Below are 18,220 nucleotides of genomic sequence, written 5' to 3'. Positions count from 1 at the left end.
CATGTGTTTCTTTGTAAAGCCAAGCAGTTGTTTGTTATGTGTCAAAGCTCTGTTTGTACAGAGGTCAGTATTCCTTTTCTCTGTACAAGCTTTACTTTGAAAGATAATCGCATTCTTTTGAATGTTTATTAATTTCACGAAAGCTTTAGTAAGAAACGCACATGTGTTTCTTTGTAAAGATAAGCAGCTGTTTGCTACGTGTGAAAGCATTCTTAGAACTGAGATCAGTGTTCCTTTTCTCACTACAAGCTTTACTTTGAAAGATAATAACGTTCTTTTGAAAGTTTATTAATTTAACGAAAGCTTTTGTAAGAAATGCACATGTTTTTCTTTGTAAAGATAAGCAGTTGTTTGCTATGTGTCAAAGCATTGTTAGAACTGAGATCAATGTTCCTTTTTTAGTACAAGCTTTACTTTGAATGATAATCCCGTTCTTTAAAGTTTATTAATTTAACGGAAGATTTAGTAAGAAACGCACATGTGATTCTTTGTAAAGACAAGCAGTTGTGTGCTACTTGTCTAAGCATTGTTAGAACTGAAATCCGTGTTCTTTGTCTTAGGAAAAGCTTTAAATTTAAAGATAATCACGTTCTTTGAAACTATGTTAATTTAACGAATGCTTTAGTATGAAACACACATGTGTTTCTTTGTAAAGACAAGCAGTTGTTTGCTACCTGTCAAAGCATTATTTGAACTGAGATCAACATTCCTTTCCTTAGTACAAGCTTTACTTTGAAAGATAATAGCGTTTTTTGAAAGTTTATTAATTTAATGAAAGCTTTAGTAAGAAACGCACATATATTTCTTTGTGAAGAAAAGCAGTTATTTGCTCCATATCAAAGCATTGCTTGAACTGAGATCAGTGTTCATTTATTCATTAAAACTTTACTTTGATAGATAATAACATTCTTTTGAAAGTTTATTAATTTAACGAAAGCTTTAGTAAGAAACGCACATGTGTTTCTTTGTAAAGACAAGCACTTGTTTGGTACTTGTCAAACCCTTGTTTGTAATGAGATCAGTGTTCCTTTTCTTAGTACAAGCTTTACTTTGAAAGATAATCACATTCTTTTGAAAGTTTATTAATTTGATGTAAGCTTTAGTAAGAAATGCACATGTGTTTCTTTGTAAAGACAAGCAGTTGTTTGGTACGTGTCAAAGCTTTGTTTGAACTGAGATCAGTGTTCCTTTCCTCAGTACAAGCTTTATTGTGAAAGATAATCACCTTCTTTTGAAAGTTTATTAACTTAACAAAAGTTTTAATAAAAAATACACATGTGTTTCTTTATAAAGACAGGCAGTTGTTTGCTACATGTCAAAGCATTGTTTCTACTGAGATCAGTGTTCATTTTCTCAGTAAAAGCTTTACTTTGATAGATAATGACATTCTTTTGAAAGTTTATTAATTTAACGAAAGCTTTAGTAAGAAAACCACATGTGTTCCTTTGTCAAGCCAAGCAGTTGTTTGTTATGTGTAAAGCTTTGTTTGTACAGAGGTCAGTGTTCCTTTTCTCAGTACAAGCTTGATTTTCAAAGATAATCACATTCTTTTGAAAGTTTACTAATTTAACGAAAGCTTTAGTAAGACATGCACATGTGTTTCTTGTAAAGACAAGCAGTTGTTTGCTACGTGTCAAGGCATTGTTTGTACTGAGATTAGTGTTCATTTTCTCAGTAAAAGCATTACTTTCATAGATAATAACATTCTTTTGAAAGTTTATTAATTTAACGAAAGCTTTAGTAAGAAATGCACATGTGTTTTTTGTAAAGACAAGCAGTTGTTTGCTACGTGTCAAACCCTTGTTTGTACTGAGATCAGTGTTCCTTTTCTTAGTACAAGCTTTACTTTGAAAGATAATAACATTCTTTTGAAAGTTTATTAATTTAACGAAAGCTTTTGTAAGAAACGCACATGTTTGTCTTTGTAAAGATAAGCAGTTGTTTGCTATGTGTCAAAGCATTGTTAGAACTGAGATCAATGTTCCTTTTCTAGTACAAGCTTTACTTTGAATGACAATCACGTTCTTTAAATTTTGTTAATTTAACGGAAGATTTAGTAAGAAACGCACATGTGATTCTTTGTAAAGACAAGCAGTTGCGTGCTAATTGTCTAAGCATTGTTAGAATTGAAATCCGTGTTCTTTGTCTAGGAAAACTTTACATTTAAAGATAATCACGTTCTTTGAAACTATATTAATTTAACGAATGCTTTAGTAAGAAACGCACATGTGTTTCTTTGTAAAGACAAGCAGTTGTTTGCTACCTATCAAAGCATTATTTGAACTGAGATCAATATTCCTTTCCTTAAGACAAGCTTTACTTTGAAAGATAATAGCGTTTTTTGAAAGTTTATTAATTTAATGAAAGCTTTAGTAAGAAACGCACATGTATTTCTTTGTAAAGACATGCAGTTATTTGCTCCGTGTCAAAGCATTGTTTGTACTGAAATCAGTGTTCATTTTCTCAGTAAAAACTTTACTTTGATAGATAATAACATTCTTTTGAAAGTTTATTAATTTAACAAAAGCTTTAATAAGAAATGCACATGTGTTTCTTTGTAAAGCCAAGCAGTTGTTTGTTATGTGTCAAAGATTTGTTTGTACAGAGGTCAGTGTTCCTTTTCTCTGTACAAGCTTTACTTTGAAAGATAATCGCGTTCTTTTGAATGTTTATTAATTTCACGAAAGATTTAGTAAGAAACGCACATGTGTTTCTTTGTAAAGATAAGCAGCTCTTTGCTACGTGTCAAAGCATTATTTGAAATGAGATCAATGTTCCTTTTCTCAGTAAAAGCTTTACTTTGAAAGATAATAATGTTCTTTTGAAAGTTTATTAATTTAACGAAAGCTTTTGTAAGAAACGCGCATGTTTTTCTTTGTAAAGATAAGCAGTTGTTTGCTATGTGTCAAAGCATTGTTAGAACTGAGATCAATGTTCCTTTTCTAGTACAAGCTTTACTTTGAATGATAATCACGTTCTTTAAAGTTTATTATTTAATGGAAGATTTAGTAAGAAACGCACATGTGATTCTATGTAAAGACAAGCAGTTGTGTGCTACTTGTCTATGCATTGTTAGAATTGAAATCCGTGTTCTTTGTCTTAGGAAAAGCTTTACATTTAAAGATAATCACGTTCTTTGAAACTATATTAATTTAACGAATGCTTTAGTAAGAAACACACATGTGTTTCTTTGTAAAGACAAGCAGTTGTTTGCTACCTATGAAAGCATTATTTGAACTGAGATCAATATTCCTTTCCTTAAGACAAGCTTTACTTTGAAAGATAATAGCGTTTTTTGTAAGTTTATTAATTTAATGAAAGCTTTAGTAAGAAACGCACATGTATTTCTTTGTAAAGACAAGAAGTTATTTGCTCCGTGTCAAAGCATTGTTTGAACTGTAATCAGTGTTCCTTTTCTCCGTACAAGCTTTATTTTCAAAGATAATCACATTCTTTTGAAGTTTTATTAATTTAAAGAAAGCTTTAGTAAGAAATGCACATGTGTTTTTTTGTAAAGCCAAGCAGTTGTTTGTTATGTGTCAAAGCTTTGTTTGTACAGAGGTCAGTGTTCCTTTTCTCAATACAAGCTTTACTTTGAAAGATAATCACATTCTTCTGAAAGTTTATTAATTTAAGGAAAGCTTTAGTAAGAAATGCACATGTGTTTCTTTGTAAAGACAAGCAGTTGTTTGCTGTGTCAAAGCATTGTGAGAATTGAGATCAGTGTTCCTTTTCTAGTACAAGCTTTACTTTGAAAGATAATCACGTTCTTTTGAAAGTTTATTAGTTAAACGAAAGCTTTAGTATGAAACGCACATGTGTTTCTTGGTGTAGACAAGGAGTTGTTTGCTAGGTGTCAAAGCATTGTTTTTACTGAGATCACTGTTATTTTCTCAGTTCAAGTTATACTTTCAAAGATAATCACTTTCTTTTGAAAGTTTATTAATTTAATGAAAATTTTAGTGAGAAACGCACATGTGTTTCTTTGTAATGACAAGCAGTTGTTTGCTATGTCTAAAAGCATTGTTAGAACTGAGATCAGTGTTCCTTTCCTCAGTACAAGCTTTACTTTGAAATATAATCACATTCTTTTGAAAGTTTATTAATTGAATGAAAGCTTTAGTAAGAAAGGCACATGTGTTTCTTCCTAAAGACAAGCATTTGTTTGCTAATGTCAAAGCATTGTTTGAACTGAGATCAGTGTTCTTTTTCTCAGTAAAAGCTTTACTTTGATAGATAATCACGTTCTTTTGAAAGTTTATTAATTTATCGAAAGCTTTAGTAAGAAACGCACATGTTTTTCTTTGTAAAGACAAGCAGTTGTTTGCTACATGTGAAAGCCTTGTTTGTACTCAGATCAGTGTTCCTTTTCTCAGCACAAGCTTTACATTGAACGATAAATACATTCTTTTGAAAGTTTATTAATTTAATGAAAGGTTTATTAAGAAACGCACATGTGTTTGTTTGTAAAGACAGGCATTTGTTTCCTACGTGTGTAAGCATTGTTAGTATTGAGATCAGTGTTCCTTTCCTAGGACAAGCTTTACTTTAAAGATAATCATGTTTTTGAAAGTATTTTAATTTAACGAAAGCTTTAGTAAGACACGCACATGTGTTTCTTTGTAAAGCGAAGCAGTTTTTTGCTATGTGTCAAAGCTTTGTTTGTACTGAGATCAGTGTTCTTTTTCTCAGTACAATCTTTACTTTGAAATATAATCATGTTCTTTGGAAGTTTATTAATTTAACGAAAGCTTTAGTAAGACACACACATGTGTATCTTTGTAAAGCCAAGCAGTTGTTAGTTATGTGTCAAAGCTTTGTTTGTACTGAGATCAGTGTTCTTTTTCTCAGTACAAACTTTACTTTGAAATATAATCACGTTCTTTTGATAGTTTATTAATTTAACGAAAGCTTTAGTAAGAAACGCACATGTATTTCTTTGTAATGACAAGCAGTTGTTTGATACGTGTCCAAGCATTGTAAGAACTGAGATCAGTGTTCCTTTTCTCAGTACATGCTTTACTTTGAAAGATAAACACATTCTTTTGAAACTTTAATAATTTAACGAAAGCATTAGTAAGAAACTCACATCTGTTGTTTGCCATGTCTCAAAGCATTGTTAGAACTGAGATCAGTGTTCCTTTCCTCAGTACAAGCTTTACATTGAACGATAAATACATTCTTTTGAAAGTTTATTAATTTAACGAAAGGTTTATTAAGAAACGCACATGTGTTTCTTTGTAAAGCCAAGCAGTTGTTTGCTATGTGTCAAACCTTTGTTTGTACTGAGATCAGTGTTCTTTTTCTCAGTACAATCTTTACTTTGAAATATAATCATTTTCTTTGGAAGTTTATTAATTTAACGAAAGCTTTAGTAAGACACACACATGTGTATCTTTGTAAAGCCAAGCAGTTGTTAGTTATGTGTCAAAGCTTTGTTTGTACTGAGATCAGTGTTCTTTTTCTCAGTACAAGCTTTACTTTGAAACATAATCACGTTCTTTTGAAAGTTGATTAATTTAACGAAAGCTTTAGTAAGAAACGCACATGTGTTCCTTTGTAAAGACAAGCAGTTGTTTGCTATGTGTCAATGCATTGTTTGTACATTGAGATCAGTGTTCCTTTTCTCTGTACAAGCTTTACTTTGAAAGATAATCAGGTTCTTTTGAAAGTTTTTTAATTTAATGAAAGCTTTAGTAAGAAATGCACATGTGTTTCTTTGTCAAGACAAGCAGTTGTTTGCGACTTGTTAAAGCATTGTTAGAACTGAGATCAGTGTTCCTTTTCTCAGTACAAGCTTTACTTTTAAAGATAATCACGTTCTTTGAAAGTTTATTAATATCAGAAAACCTTTAGTAAGAAACGCACATGTGTTTCTTTGTAAAGACAAACAGTTGTTTGCTATGTCTCAAAGCATTGTTAGAACTGAGATCAGTGTTCCTTTCCTCAGTACAAGCTTTACTTGAAATATAATCACATTCTATTAAAAGTTTATTCATTGAACGATAGCTTTACTACGAAACGCACATGTGTTTCTTCGTAAAGACAAGCATTTGTTTGCTACGTCTCAAAGCATTGTTTGTATTGAGTCCAGTGTTTCTTTTCTCAGTACCAGCTTTACTTTGAAAGTTAATCAAGTTCTTTTGAAAGATTATTAATTTATCGAAAGCTTTAGTAAGAAACACAAATGTGTTTCTTTGAAAAGACAAGCAGTTGTTTGCTACATGTCAAAGCATTGTTAGAACTGAGATCACTATTCCTTTTCTCAGTTCAAGCCTTACTTTGAAAGTTAATCAAGTTCTTTTGAAAGTTTATTAATTTAACGAAATGTTTAGTAAGAAACGCACATGTGTTTCTTTGTAAAGACAGGCATTTGTTTCCTACGTGTGTAAGCATTGTTAGAATTGAGATCAGTGTTCCTTTCCTAGAACAAGCTTTACTTTAAAGATAATCACGTTTTTGAAAGTATTTTAATTTAATGAAATCTTTAGTAAGACACGCACATGTGTTTCTTTGTAAAGATAAGCAGTTGTTGCTACGTGTCAAAGCATTGTTAGAACTGAGATCAGTGTTGCTTTCCTCAGTTCAAGCTTTACTCTCAAAGTTAATCACATTCTATTAAACGTTTATTCATTGAACAAAAGCTTTAGTAAAAATGCACTTGTGTTTCTTTGTAAAGACAAGCAGTTGTTTGGTATCTGTCAAAGCATTGTTAGAATTGAGATCAGTTTTCCTTTTCTCAGTAAAAGCTTTACTTTGAAAGATAATCACGTTCTTTTGAATGTTTATTAATTTAACAAAAGCTTTAGTAAGAAACGCACATGTGTTTCTTTGTAAAGATAGGCAGTAGTTTATTACGTGTCAAAGCATTGTTAGAACTGAGATCAGTGTTCCTTTTCTCAGTACAACCTTTACTTTCAAAGATAATCACGTTCTTTTGAAAGTTGATTAATTTAACGAAAGCTTTAGTAAGAAACGCACATGTGTTCCTTTGTAAAGACAAGCAGTTGTTTGCTATGTTTCAAAGCATTGTTTGTACTGAGATCAGTGTTCCTTTTCTCTGTACAAGCTTTACTTTGAAAGATAATCATGTGTTTTTGAAATTTTATTAATTTAACGAAAGCTTTAGTAAGAAACGCACATGTGTTTCTTTGTAAAGACAAGCAGTTTTCGGTACGTGTTAAAGCATTGTTATTACTGAGATCAGTGTTCCTTTTCTCAGTACAAGCTTTACTTTGAAAGATAATCAGGTTCTTTTGAAAGTTTTTTAATTTAATGAAAGCTTTAGTAAGAAACGCACATGTGTTTATTTGTAAAGCCAAGCAGTTCGGTGGTACATGTGACAGACTTGTTAGAACTGATATCAATGATCCTTTTCTTTACAAGCTTTACTTTGAGAGAAAATCATGTTCTTTTGAAAGTTTATTAATTTCACAAAAGCTTTAGTAAGAAATGCACATGTGTTTCTTTGTAAAGACAAGCAGTTTTTTGGTACGTGTCAAAGCATTTTTAGAACTGAGATCAGTGTTCATTTTCTCAGTACAAGCTTTAATTTGAAAGAAAATCAGGTTCTTTTGAAACTTTATTAATTTCAAGGAAAACTTTAGTAAGAAACGCACATGTGTTTCTTTGTAAAAACAAGCAGTTGTTTGCTACGTTTCAAAGCATTTTTAGAACTGAGATCAGTGTTTATTTTCTCTGTACAAGCTTTACTTTGAAATAAATTTAGATTCTTTTGAAGTTTATTAATTTAACGAAAGCTTTAGTACGAAACGCACATGGGTTTCTTTGTAAAGCCAAGCAGTTCTTTCATACATGTGAAAGCATTGTTATAACTGAGGTCAATGATCATTTTCTCTGTACAAGCTTTACATTGAAAGATAATCACGCTCTTTGAAAGCTTATTAAATTAAAGGAAAGCTTAAGTAAGAAATGCACATGTGTTTCTTTGTCAAGACAAGCAGTTGTTTGCTACATATCAAAGCATTGTTTGTACTGAGATCAGTGTTCCTTTTCTCACTACAAGCTTTACTTTGAAAGATCATCACACTGTTTTGAAAATTTATTAATTTCAAGGAAAGCTTTAGTATGAAATGCACATGTGTTTCTATGTAAAGCAAAGCAGTTCTGTGGTACATGTGAAAGCATTGTTCGTACTGAGATCAGTCTTCCTATTCTCAGTACAATCTTTACTTTGAAAGAAAATCACGTTCTTTTGAAAGTTTATTAATTTAAGGAAAGCTTTAGTAAGAAACGCACATGTGTTTCTTTGTAAAGTAAAGGAGTGTTTCGGTACGTGTCAAAGCGATGTTAGAACTGAGATCAAAGATCCTTTTCTCTATACAAGCTTTATTTGGAAGATAATCAGGTTCTTTGAAAGCTTATTAATTTAACGAAAGCTTTACTAAGAAACGAACATCTGTTTCTTTGTTAAGACAAGCAGTTGTTTGGTAGGTGTCAAAGCATTGTTTGTACTGACATCAGTGTTCCTTTTCTCTGTACAAGCTTTACTTTGAAAGATAATCACGTTTTTTGAAAGTTTATTAATATCACGAAAGCTTTAGAAAGAAACGCACATGTGTTTCTGTGTAAAGACAAGCAGTTCTGTTGTACATGTGAGAGCATTGTTAGAACTGAGATCAATGATCTTTTTCTCTGTACAAGCTTTACTTTGAAAGAAAAACACATTCTTTTGAAAGTTTATTAATTTAATGAAAGCTTTAGTAAGAAATGCACATGCATTTCATATTAAAGCTTTTCCTGTAATGAATACACATTCAAAAGAACGTGATTATATTTCATATTAAAGCTTCTACAGAGAAAAGGAACTCTGATCTCACTTCTAACAATACATTGACATGTTGCAAACAACTGCTTCTCTTTACCAAGAAACACATGTTGTGTTTCTAACTAAAGCTTTTCAAGAAATGAATACACTTTCAAAAGAACGTAATTACCTGTCAAAGTAATGCTTCTACAGATAAAAGGAACACTGATCTCACTTCTAACTAGACTTTGACATGTTGCAAACAACTGTTTCTCTTTACATAGAAACACATGTGTGTTTCTTACTAAAGCTTTTCATGAAATAAATATACTTTCAAAAGTACGTGATTATCTTTCAAAGTACAGCTTCTACAGAGAAAAGGAACACTGATCTCACTTCTAACAAGACTTTGACATGTGGCAAACAACTGCTTCTCTTCACCAAGAAACCCATGTTTTTCTAACTAAAGCTTTTCAAGAAATGAATACACTTTCCAAAGACCGTGATTATATTTCAAAGTAAAGCTTGTACAGAGAAAAGGAACATTGGTCTCCGTTCTAACAATGCTTTGACATGTACCAGTGAACTGTGTCTCTTTTCAGAGAAACACATGTGCGTTTCCTACTAAACTGTTTCATGAAATTAATACACCTTTAAACGAATGTGATTATCTTTTAAGGTAAAGCTTGTACAGAGAAAAGGAACAGGTCTCACTTCTAACATTACTTTGACATTTCGCAAACAACTGCTTGTCTTTAGAAACACATGTGCGTTTTTCATTAAAGCTTTCATTGAAATTAATAAACTTTCAACAGAATGTGATTATCTTTCAATGTAAAGCTTTACAGAGAAAAGGAACATCAATCTCCTTTCTAACAATGCTATGAATAGTACCAGAGAACTGCATCTCTTTTCAGAGAAACATGGGCGTTTCTCACTAAAGCTTTTCAAGAAATTAATACACTTTCAAAAGACATGATTATCTTTCAATGTAAATCTTGTACAGAGAAAAGGAACACTGATCTCACATTTACCAATACTTTGACTTGTCCCAAACAACTTCTTGTCTTGGCAAAGAAACAATTGTGCGTTTCTCATTAAAGCTTTTCATGAAATTAATACACTTTCATAAGAACGTGATTATCTTTCAAAGTAAAGCTTGTACAGAGAAACGGATAACTGATCTCAGTTCTAACAATGCTTTGACACATACCAAAGAAGTGTGTCTCTTTTCAGAGAAACACAAGTGCATTTCTCTCTAAGGCTTTTCATGAAATTAATATACTTTCAGTCGAACGTGATTATCTTTCAAAGTAAAGCTTGTACAGAGAAAGGGAACATTGATCTCAGTTATAACAATGCTTTGACACATACCACAGACCTGTGTCTCTTTTCAGAGAAACACATGTGCTTTTCTCTCTAAGGCATTTCATGAAATTAAAACACTTTTATAAGAACGTGATTATCTTTCAAAGTAATTCTTGGACAGAGAAAAGGAAAACTGATCTCACTTGTAAAACTTCTTTGACATGTGCCAAACACATTCTTGTCTTGGCAAAGAAACAATTGAGCATTTCTCACGAAAGCTTTTCATGCAAAAATACACTTTAAAAGAACGTGATTATCTTAAAACTAAAGCTTGTACAGACAAAAGCAACACTGATTTCAGATCTAAAAATGCTTTGACATGTACCATAGAACTACGTCTCTTTTCAGAGAGACACATGTGTGTTTCTAACTAAAGCATACCATGAATTTAATACACTTTCATAGGAACGTGTTTATCTTTCAAAATAAAGCTTGTATAGACAAAAGTAATACTGATCTCACTTCTAACAATTCTTTGACATGTCGCACAGAACTGCTCTTCTTTACAAAGAAACACATGTGCGTTTCTTACTAAAGCTTTTCATGAAATGAATACACTTCTAAAAAAACATGATTATCTTTCAAAGTAAACCTTCTACAGGGAAAAGAAACACTAATCTCACTTATAAAAATACTTTGACATGTCGCAAACAACTGCTTCTCTCTACAGAGAACTACATGTGCGTTTCTTCCTAAAGCTTTTCAGTAAATGAATACACTTTCAAAAGAACATGATTATCTTTCAAAGTAAAGCTGTACAGAGAAAATGAACACTGTCCTCACTTCTAACAATACATTGACATGTTGCAAAAATTGCTTCTCTTTACAGAGAAGCACATGTGCGTTTCTTACTAAAGCTTGTCATAAAGTCAATACACTTTCAAAAGAATGTGATTATCTTTCAACGTAAATTTGTACAGAGAAAAGGAACACTGATCTCACTTCTTTTTTTTTAGAAATAGAAAGCTATTTTATTAACACGCTTTACATTTACAGTTAATTAGCTAATCAACATCAACATGCAAAAATAAGCGCTAGTTACAAACCTCTACAATATGGTTTTGTGTGAATTACAATGGTTCATCTGTTTTGAAAACCTGTCAGTACTTATTTTAGCTCAACTATCAGTTTCTGTAATGAAAAGCATTTACACTCTAGGACTACGGAACCACCTGGCAAGGCCTCTGCAGAAACTCGGTCCAGTGGCTTTTCCGTGAATACATTCTCAAAGCAGGAGATAAGGCTGTGCTGCAGGTGAGATAATGAACCTGTACACAGACACAGCCCCAGACACCCTGGCCATGTAGGCGGAGCCTCCTCAAGTAGCAGCCCAGGCGTGTTGTGTGCATGGTGCTTTGGCAGCAGCTAGACAGTGAAGTCAGGAAAGGCCTTGGCACCACGTCACAAGTCACTGTAGCCAACCCGGTGTGGCCAACACCTTGCCCAGGCTGTGGCCAACAGGAGTTGGCAAAGGACCAGCCTGTTCCTCAAGCTCCCCTGAGTCCCATCACTAGCAAAAGGAAGGAAGGAAATGGAGAAAGACAGGGAAATAACTGATGAACTAATTCCTATTCTGAGATGCTCTGGATTTCCTTGGTGTTCAGGTCACACTGTAGAGAATGTTTCCTCTGAGAGGTGCAAGAACTTGCAGAGGCATCAGTCGACTTATGTTACAAAATCCTACCAACCAAATGCTGTTCTCAAGCACAGACTTATTAAATCTCACTTCCTCTTTTCCTAAGAGTATTTGTCGTTGCTCATTGATCTTTGGTCGCAAGAAACAAATGCTGAGGCAGGCTGGGGTCGGGGTTATGGGTCAGAGTAGGAGGGTATGGCTCCCACCCACCTCAGCCTCTGGCCAAAAGCGTGCACGTGGCAACGCAAGGCCTACATGATGTATACTTTCTCAGCTTGGGAGAAGTGGAAGACTTCTTTGGTTCTTGGGCAAACAACTTTATCATCTTGACGGATAGAAAGCAGAGAATTGTAGCCATAGACATAACCATTAGGCAGCATCATGGGTGGGTTGTTCTCATTCATCACGTCACCAGAGATCTTGCAGACCAGGCGGGAGTTGGCACAGTGAGCCATGGGCAGGGGCTGCGCCAATTTGTTCAGAGAGCGGCTGCACACAGGGCAGTCGGGGCTCTTGAAGCTGCCATCCTCCTTGTAGCACTGTGGTGTCTTTATTGCCGAGAGCCCAGCCTGCAGCGTGAGGGTGAAGACGGAGCTGTTTCCTAGCTGGTGCAGTCGGTAGTTGTCATATCGAAACTGCTGGATCAGCTTCCGCCACCGGGCTAGGTCCAGAAGGTCCTTATATGGGGAGATGTGTGTATCTGGAGGGAAGGCCAACATGCCCATGACCTGGCGAACCTCATCCAGCTGGCTCCCTTCAGCCTGACTGAAGTGCTTTCTTGCATGTCTCACAGCATCCAGGCATTTGTTCTGCCAAACAAGTTCAATGAACTCCTGAATCCTGAGGCTGCACTCCAGGCAGCTCTTCATCTTCCGGAGTCGGGACTTGTTGTCATGGCACCAGGCAAGGCAGGTGGCTGTCTCACGCCTCTCCAAGGATTCTTCTACTTCTTTGGCTGCCAGGAACATCTCGTTATTCACAAGGTCCTCGATGCCACTCTGGCGAGCCAATTTCACAGCTGTATTGTAGTAGCCACAGTGCAGGAGATGCTCCACCATCATGCGGTCCATGCGCTTTCGTTTCCACATGCTGGCTGCTGCTGGCTGGTCACTGCTGTGCTCCTTGAGGTGCTCGATCCTACGTTTGCAGAGCTTGGCACTCTCATCCTCAGCCTGGATGGACTCTACTGCCTTCCTCTTGAAGACACTCAGCTTTTCCACCACACCATCCAGTAGGCTGACCACAGAGTCCACAGCTGGGCAACTACTCAAGGTCTTCTCAAGCTCAGCTACCACCATGGTGACGTGGCTGGTTTCCCGATCAATGTTTGTCTGGGCAGCTCGGAAGCATTTATTCAGTGTCTCATAGGGCACCTACTGCTGAAGAGGAGCAGCAGGGCCTTGCTTCTGCCCTCTTGTGAAGACCAACTACACCAGAGCAGTCAGATGTCACAGGGACAATGACAGCAGATAACTTCCAGTGAATGCCAAGACGTCCGTGTGCAATACGTGATCGCTCACTTCACCCTAGTGGGAAACAAACGCTCCCTAGGGCTTACATCTTGAGGGTCGGGTACTCCTGCACCTTCAGGGTCATGGACAGCTGGGCCGCCGACTCCTGCACTGCCATCTTGGGCCGGCCGAGCGGAGGAGGCGGGTACCACTGATCTCACTTCTAAAAATACTTTGACATGTCGCAAACAACTGCTTCTCTTTACAAAGAAACACTTGTGGTTTCTTACTAAACCTTTTCATTAAATGAATACACTTTCAAAAGAACGTGATTATCATTCAAAGTAAAGCTTGTACAGAGAAATAGAAAACTGATCTCACTTCTAACAATACTTTGACATGTCCCACACAACTGCTTCTCTTTTCAGAGAAACACATATGCGTTTCTTAGTAAAGTTTTTCATGAAATAAATACACTTTCAAAAGAACATGATTATCTTTAAATGTAAAGCTTGTACAGAGAAAAGGAACACTGATCTCACTTCTAACAATTCTTTGACAAGTTGCACAGAACTGCTTTTCTTTACAAAGAAACACATATGCGTTTCTTACTAAAGATTTCATGATATGAATACACCTTCAAAAGAACATGGTTATCTTTCAATGCAAAGCTTGTACAGAGAAAAGGAACACTGATCGCACTTCTATCAAGACTTTGACATATCGCAAGCAACTGCTTTGTTTTACAAAGAAAAACAAATACCTTTCATACTAAAGTTTTGAATAAAATGAATTCACTTTCCAAAGAACGTGATTATTTTTCAAAGTAAAGCTTGTACAGAGAAAAACAACACTGATATCATTTCTGACAATACTTTGATATGTCGAAAATGAATGCTTTTCTATACAAAGAATCACATGTGCGTTTCTTACTAAAGCTTTTCATGAAATGAATAAACTTTCAAAAGAACGTGATTATCTATCAAAGTAAAGCTTGGGAACAGAAAAGGAACACTGATCTCACTTCTAACAATACTTTGACATGCCGCAAATATCTGCTTCTCTTTACAGATCAACACATGTGCATTTCTTCCTAAAGCTTTTCATGAAATGAATAAACTTTTAAAAGAACGTGATTATCTTTCAAAGTAAAGCTTGTACAGAGAAAAAGAACACAGATCTAACTTCTAACATTACTTTGACAACTCGCAAACAATTGTTTCTCTTTACAGAGAAACACATATGTGTTTCTTACTAAAGCTTTTCATGAAATGAATACACTTTCAAAAGAACGTGATTATCTTTCAAAGTAAAGCTTGGACAGAGAAAAGGAACACTGATCTCACTTTTAACAATACTTTGACATGTCGCAAACAACTGCTTCTCTTTACAAAGAAACACTTGTGGTTTCTTACTAAACCTTATAATTAAATGAATACACTTTCAAAAGAACATGATTATCTTTCAAAGTAAAGCTTGTACAGAGAAAAGGAAAACTGATCTCACTTCTAAAAACACTTTGACATGTTCCACACAAATGCTTCTCTTTTCAGAGAAACACATATGTGTTTCTTAGTAATGTTTTTCATGAAATGAATACACTTTCAAATGAACGTGATTATCTTTGAAAGCAAAGCTTGTACAGAGAAAAGGAACACTGATCTCACTTATAACAGTTCTTTGACATATCGCACAGAACTGGTTTTCTTTACAAAGAAACACATGTGCGTTTCTTAATAAAGCTTTTCATGAAATGAATACACTTTCAAGAAAACGTGAATATCTTTCAAAGTAAAGCTTGTACAGGCAAAAGGAACACTGATCTCACTTACAACCATACTTTGACAGGTCCCACAAAACTGCTTCTCTTTACAGAGAAACACATGTGCGTTCCTTACTAAAGCTTTTCACAAAATGAATACACTTTCAAAAGAACGTGATTTTCTTTCAAAGTAAACCCTGTACAGGGAAAAGAAACACTAATCTCACTTATAAAAATACTTTAACATGTCGCAAACAACTAATTCTCTCTATAGAGAAATACATGTGCATTTCTTCCTAAAGCTTTTCATTAAATGGATACACTTTCAAAATTAAGCTTATCTTTCAAATTTAAGCTTGTACAGGGAAAAGGAACACTGATCTCACTTCTAACAATACTTTGCCATGTCACAAAGAACTGCTTCTCTTTACAAAGAAATACATGTGTGATTCTTACTAAAGCTTTCTGTGAAATGATTACACTTTCCAAAGAACGTGATTATCTATCAAAGTAAAGCTTGTAAACAGAAAAGGAAAACTGATCTCACTACTAACAATACTTTGACATGTTGCAAACCACTGCTTTTCTTTAAAAAGAAACACTTGTGTGTTTCTTACTAAACCTTTTCATGAAATAAATACACTTTCAAAAGAACATGATTATCTTTCAAAGTAAAGCTTGTACAGAGAAAAGGAAAACTGATATCACTTCTACCAATTCTTTGACATGTCGCACAGACTGCCTTTCTTTACGAAGAAACACATGTGTGTTTCTTACTAAAGCTTTGCATGAAATGAATACACTTTCAAAAGAACGTGATTATCTTTCAATGTAAAGCTTGCACAGAGAAAAGGAACACTGATCTCAGTTCCCACAATACTTTGCCATGTTGCAAAAACTGCTTCTCTTTACAGAGAAACACATGAGTGTTTCTGACTAAAGCTTTTCATGAAATAAATTCACTTTCCAAAGAACTTGATTACATTTCAAAATAAAGCTTGTACGGAGAAAAGGAACACTGATCTCACTTCTAAAAATAATTTGATATGTGGCAAGCAACTGCTGCTCTTTACAAAGAAACACAAGTGCCTTTCTTACTAAAGCTTTGCATGAAATGAATACACTTTGAAAAGGTGATTATCTTTCAAAGTAAAGCTTGTACAGAGAAAAGGAAAACTGATATCACCTCTAACAATACTTTGACATGTCCCACACAACTGCTTCTCTTTTCAGAGAAACACATATGCGTTTCTTAGTAAAGTTTTTCATGAAATGAATACACTTTCAAAACAACGTGATTATCTTTCAAAGTAAAGCTTGTACAGAGAAAAGGAACACTGATCTCACTTCTAACAATAATTTTCCATGCTGCAAACAACTGCTTCTCTTTTCAGAGAAACACATATGCGTTTCTTAGTGAAGTTTTTCATGAAATGAATACACTTTCAAAACAACGTGATTATCTTTCAAAGTAAAGCTTGTACAGAGAAAAGGAACACTGATCTCACTTCTAACAATAATTTGCCATGCTGCAAACAACTGCTTCTCTTTTCAGAGAAACACATGTCCGTTTCTGACTAAAGCTTTTCATGAAATAAATTCACTTTCAAAAGAGCTTGATTACCTTTCAAAATAAAGCTTATACAGAAAAAAGGAACACTGATTTCACTTCTATCAAGACTTTGACATGTCACAAGCAAATGCTTCGTTTTACAAAGAAACACAAATGCCTTTCTTATTAAGCTTTGCATGAAATGAATTCACTTTCCGAAGAACGTGATTATCTTTCAAAGTAAAGCTTGTACTGAGAAAAGGAAAACTGATCTCCTTTCTAACAATACTTTGACATGTTGCAAACCACTGCTTTTCTTAAAAAAGAAACATTTGTGCGTTTCTTACTAAACCTTTTCATGAAATGAATACACTTTCAAAAGAACATGATTATCTTTCAAAGTAAAGCTTGTACAGAGAAAAGGAAAATTGGTCTCACTTCCAACAATACTTTGACATGTCCCACACAACTGCTTCTCTTTTCAGAGAAACACATATGCGTTTCTTAGTAAAGTTTTTCATGAAATGAATACACTTTCAAAACAACGTGATTATCTTTCAAAGTAAAGCTTGTACAGAGAAAAGGAACACTGATCTCACTTCTAACAATAATTTGCCATGCTGCAAACAACTGCTTCTCTTTTCAGAGAAACACATGTGCATTTCTTCTTAAAGCTTTTCATGAAATGAATAAACTTTCAAAAGTACGTGCTTATCTTTCAAAATAAAGATTTTACAGAGAAAAGGAACACTGATCTCAGTTCTACCAATACTTTGACATGTCGCAAACAATTGTTTCTCTTTACAGAGAAACATATATGCGTTTCTTACTAAAGCTTTTCATGAAATGAATACACTTTCAAAAGAACGTGATTATCTTTGAAAGTTAAGCTTGTACAGAGAAAAGGAAAACTGATCTCATTTGTAAAAATACTTTGACATTTTCCACACAACTGCTTCTCTTTTCAGAGAAACACATGTGCGTTTCTCACTAAAGCATTTCATGAAATTATACACTTTCATAAGAACGTGATTATCTTTCTGAGTAAAGCTTGCACAAAGAAAAGCAAAACAGAACTCACTTCTAACTCTGCTTTGACATGTTCCAAACAACTTCTTCTCTTTTCAGAGAAACTCATGTGCAGTTCTCTCTAAAGCATTTTATGAAATTATACACTTTCAAAAGAATGTGATTATCTTTCAAAGTTAAGTTTGTATAGAGAAAATGAACACTGCTCTCACTTCTAACAATACTTTGACATGTTCCAAACAACTGCTTCTCTTTTCAGAGAAACACATGTGCGTTTCTCACTAAAGCATTTCATTAAATTATACACTTTCCAAAGAACGTGATTATCTTTCACATTAAAGCTTGTAGAGTGAAAAGGAACATTGCTCTCACTTCTAACCATACTTTTTCATGGTGCAAACAACTGCTTCTTTTTTTAGAGAAACTTACGTGTGTTTCTCACTAAATCATTTCATGACATTATACACTTTCAAGGGAATGTGATTATCTTTCCAATTAAAGTTTGTACAGAGAAAGGGAACACTGTTCTCACTTCTAACAATTCTTTGACCTATTCCAAACAACTGCTTCTCTTTTCAGAGAAACAGATGTGCGTTTCTCACTAATGCATTTCAGGAAATTATACACTTTCTAAAGAACGTGATTATCTTTCAAA

At 34.3% G+C, this 18,220-nt stretch overlaps 1 protein-coding gene across 1 annotated transcript; it reads right to left on the bottom strand.

The window, feature by feature from the left end:
* Positions 1-11,714: 11,714 nt before the first annotated feature.
* LOC130886758 (E3 ubiquitin-protein transferase MAEA-like) lies at positions 11,715-13,400 on the bottom strand. The gene has a single exon (XM_057788861.1). It carries the CDS (start codon positions 13,067-13,069, stop codon positions 12,023-12,025), a length of 1,047 nt encoding a protein of 348 aa, XP_057644844.1. The 5' UTR covers positions 13,070-13,400; the 3' UTR covers positions 11,715-12,022.
* Positions 13,401-18,220: the final 4,820 nt, after the last annotated feature.

Source organism: Chionomys nivalis, chromosome 14, assembly GCF_950005125.1.
Source record: "Chionomys nivalis chromosome 14, mChiNiv1.1, whole genome shotgun sequence".
NCBI lineage: Eukaryota > Metazoa > Chordata > Mammalia > Rodentia > Cricetidae > Chionomys > Chionomys nivalis.
This window is presented reverse-complemented; position numbering and strand designations above follow the sequence as displayed.

Excerpts from the sequence above, each read along its gene's own strand:
- LOC130886758 (XM_057788861.1), bottom strand. The coding sequence starts at position 13,069 with ATGGTGGTAGCTGAGCTTGAGAAGACCTTGAGTAGTTGCCCAGCTGTG.